A 3,838-nucleotide genomic window follows, 5' to 3' on the forward strand; every position below is an offset into this window, starting at 1 on the left:
CCTGAGGCAGGAATTGAACCCAGGTCTCTGGCGCTGTGAGGCAGTAGTGCTAGCCACCGTGCCGCCCACACTCCCCACACTTCATCTAATGCCATCAACATATGCTTCAATTGCTTTCTTCCTCGTGTGTTTATCCCCTTGAATGTACGTATGCTATTCAGCTCAACTAGTTCCTGATGTACCAAGCTACACATTCTAACCCCTGTCTGGTGCAAATGAGGTTTTCTGGAATTTCCTTTTGCATTCATTAGAGATCATCTGTCCTTTTTTTATATAAAACTAGGGAAAAATGCTGTTCATGTTTTAATGTATGTGAAGTGCAAACTCGCTCCAGCCAATGACAATTGCCTGTTAGCCTCTGTCTTTTTGTACTTTAGCATTGATTAATGAGCACTGAGGGAAAGTGAGGTGCCTGCAAACCTACCCGCTGTTTTCTCTCTTGGCAGGTCAGCTGCACAGAGTAACATGTCCGCTGAAGAACTCATTGCAAAGCTTGCAGATAGCAGCAGTAAGTGGTCTAAGCAAATGCTTCAAGTTGTTCGACATGTGTGGACCGAACAGGGCAAACTAATTGCAACACCAGAAGATGCCAAGCACATGCTCACTGTGGGACAGGTGAGATGGCCCAGTGTGTGCACTTTTACTTTGAAGCTTGAAGGTGTAAGTTTGCATCCATAATCTTGCTATTTAACCCGTTTTGTTACTTCAGAGGTGTACAGCACCAGCTTTTGTTCTTTTGCGTATCTTGGAGTTTAGAACAGGTGTCACTACGTTAGAGTCTGAAGGTAACCAGTCAATGCTCTTGCAGTTTTGGCAATGATATTAAGTCTCTAGAAGAAGTACAATACTAATGTTCATTTGGGACTTTTCATTACCCCTTTTGACATGTCACTAACTTACATTTAGTTTTAAACATTTATTCGACTGGGACAACACTACCATTCTCGGGCAAGCCAAACAAAGAACAGCCAGGGAATTCCTAGAAGCATGGCACTCATCCACAAACTCCATCAACAAACACATCGACCTGGACCCAATATACCGGCCACTACAGCGGACAACTGAAACTGACAACCAGAAGCGGCAGGGACAGGCCACTATAAATGCCGGAAGAAACACCACAGAAGCGCTTCACAGGAGGCTCCCAAGCACTGAGGATGTCACCTAGACAGGGGACGAAACATTTGCAACAAAAATTTCCAGCTCGACAAACAGAACCACAGCAATATCCATTGTACACTTACCTGAAACAAATAGCAAAGTTACGGTCTGGGCTACCTGCTTAAAAATGTTTTGAGGTGTCTGGCCTGGTCCATAACGGATTAGGGGTTCTTTGCGGGATTTAAACAGTGAGTGGTAGGTGTTAGTGTCTTTTATTTCAGGTGTTGATTTGGTTGGTTTAAACACCACTGGGATAGCAATGGCTCTTTCAGTCACCAAGAGTTTTCTGGGGGTGGAAGAAGTGACCTTGAGGGTCTTACAAAAGGTGGTTAAGGCCAAGCTGTGGGAATTAGCAGATGAGCTGAAGTTGAAGCTACTTCCTACCGTGAAGAAAGATGAGATGGTTAGAGCAATAGTTCAGCATTTAAATTTGCTGGAAACACCATCAGGATGTGTAGAAATGACAAAAGCTCAATTGCAAATGAAGCAGCTTGAGTTAGATGTGAGAGATAAGGAAACAACAGCAGAAATGAAACAGTTTGAGTTACGATTAAAAGCAGAAGAGAAAGAAAAGAGAAAAAAGAAAATGATACCTGGAAAAGAAAATCAGCTGAAAAGGATGGAGATGAAAGCTGAAGTTAAGTCTAGTGAGGAAGGGGATTAAGATGAGCAAGCCCCTGGTAGTCAAAAGCCTGGTGAGAAACTGTTTAGGTATGTTCACGCCTTGCCTAGATTTGATGAGAAGGATGTGGAAGCCTTTCTCATCTCATTTGAAAAAGTGGCTAAGCAAATGCAGTGGCCAGTGATCATGTGAGTTTTGCTGATCCAAACAAAACTTGTAGATAGAGCTAGTGAGGTATTCGCATCACTATCAGAGAAGGTATCTGGGGAGTATGAGGAAGTGAAAAAAGCCATTGTAAGTGCTGAGGAGGGGCCCTGGTCAAACCTATATTGAGTTTGAAAGGATCAAACAAAATAATTTCGATAGATGGATAAGAGCTTTAAAATAGAGCAAACCTACGAAACTCTTAGATAATTATTTTGGAGGAAATCAAAAATTCACTGCCTGAAGTAATGTGAACTCATGTGGAAGAGGAGAGAATTAAAACAGCAAGGTTAGTAGCTGAAATTGATTATGAGTTGGTCCATAAAACACAGTTTGGCTTCCAGAATCAATTTCAGTCCATGAGGGATAGAAACTGGGGCAAAGAGAAATCTTCACATGGAAAGGGAAAGGTAGATCTTGGTGAAGATTATAAACATTACTTACCACAGGGTAAAAAGGAAACCCTTGAAAGAGACAAAGAAGGTAAAAAGCTCCAGTATTTTCATTGTAATAAGGTGGGCCACATGAAATCAAAGTGTTGGTGGGCTAGGAAATAGTCAGGATAAGCCTGGAAGTTTTGTTAGAATGGTAACAAGAAAGTACAGTGGAAGCTAGAAAGCTGCATCAGATTGTACAAGCTGATCGGAGGTTGGTAAGGAAGAAGTGCCAGACCTGCTTAGAAAATACCTGCAAAGGTAAAGTTTATTCACAAAGGCCAGGGTAGCAGGTAGGGAGTTACAATATTAAGGGACACAGGTTCCTCTCAGTCTGTGATGCTAAAAGATGAGGAGGTATGTACTTCTGAGGGACTATTGCCAGAAAATGTACTAGTAACGGGAATTCACGTGAGACAAACAGCACTGTTATGTAAAATGAGGCTACAGTGTCCAGAAAAGAGTGGGGAATTTGTGGGAAGAGTACTGAACAAACTCTCACCTCCAGGAATACAATTTGTCCTTGCGAATGATACAGCTGATTCACCAGTAGGTGTACCGCCTACTGTACTTGAAAAGCCAGTGGAGACTCAGGCAACTGAAACAATGCAGGACTCTTATCCAAGAATCTTCCCTAACTGTATAGTAATAAGGTCACAGAGTCACCAGTTGAAGCAGGAGAGATCGAAGGGTACAGTGAGTTTTGAGAAGATTTGTAGCTCAGGTTGAGGTTTTGGATGTAGGTTTGCTCGCTGAGCTGCAAGGTTCATTTCCAAACATTTTGTTACCCTACTAGGTAACATCCAAAGTCAAAGGATGCAGATAAGGAAGCTGAAGTAGCATTAGCAGAGGCTATGTTTGAACAGATGGTTGAGACAAAACAGGAGCGTATAAGCAATCATGCAAATATCTTTAGCTCTAAAAAACTCATTGAGTTACAGCAGAAAGATTAAAAGTTAAAGCAATTGTATCAAAAGGCATAGACATAGAAGGAATCTGAATGTATCCCTCAATGTTATTACCTGAAAAATTATGTCTTAATGAGGAAATGGAGACCATCACACATTCAAGCAGATGAGAAATGGCAGAAATTCATCAAATTGTCTTTCCAGTGGGATAAATAAAGGAGTTGAGAGTGATGCATGAGCTACTATTTGGAGGTCATTTAAGAATGAGAAAAGCATCGGCTAAAATACAAAACTTTTTTACTGGCCTGGACTACACAAGGATGTCACTGAATTTTGCCAGACATGTCATACATGTCAGGAAATTGGAAAACCACAGGCTGTAATTAAACCTGCACCTTTAATACCTATTCCAGCACTTGAGGAACCTTTCACAAGAGTCTTAATTGATTGCGGAGTGGGAATCTGTATTTCTTAACAATAATGGATGTATAGATTTCCAGAGGCCATTC

At 41.5% G+C, this 3,838-nt stretch overlaps 2 protein-coding genes across 2 annotated transcripts in view; one reads left to right on the forward strand and one right to left on the reverse strand.

The window, feature by feature from the left end:
• Positions 1-3,838, reverse strand: part of LOC122556526 — a 186,952-nt gene that overhangs the window by 87,844 nt on the left and 95,270 nt on the right. The window lies entirely within an intron of this gene.
• LOC122539526 (selenoprotein P-like) overlaps positions 466-3,838 on the forward strand; it is a 128,002-nt gene continuing 124,629 nt past the window's right edge. Inside the window, exons 1-2 of the mRNA XM_043674484.1 lie at positions 466-615; positions 710-785. Coding sequence (XP_043530419.1) covers positions 466-615; positions 710-785 — 226 coding nt within the window. The remainder of the gene's footprint in view (positions 616-709; positions 786-3,838) is intronic.

This window comes from Chiloscyllium plagiosum, chromosome 2 (assembly GCF_004010195.1).
Source record: "Chiloscyllium plagiosum isolate BGI_BamShark_2017 chromosome 2, ASM401019v2, whole genome shotgun sequence".
In the NCBI taxonomy this organism is placed as follows: Eukaryota; Metazoa; Chordata; class Chondrichthyes; order Orectolobiformes; family Hemiscylliidae; genus Chiloscyllium; species Chiloscyllium plagiosum.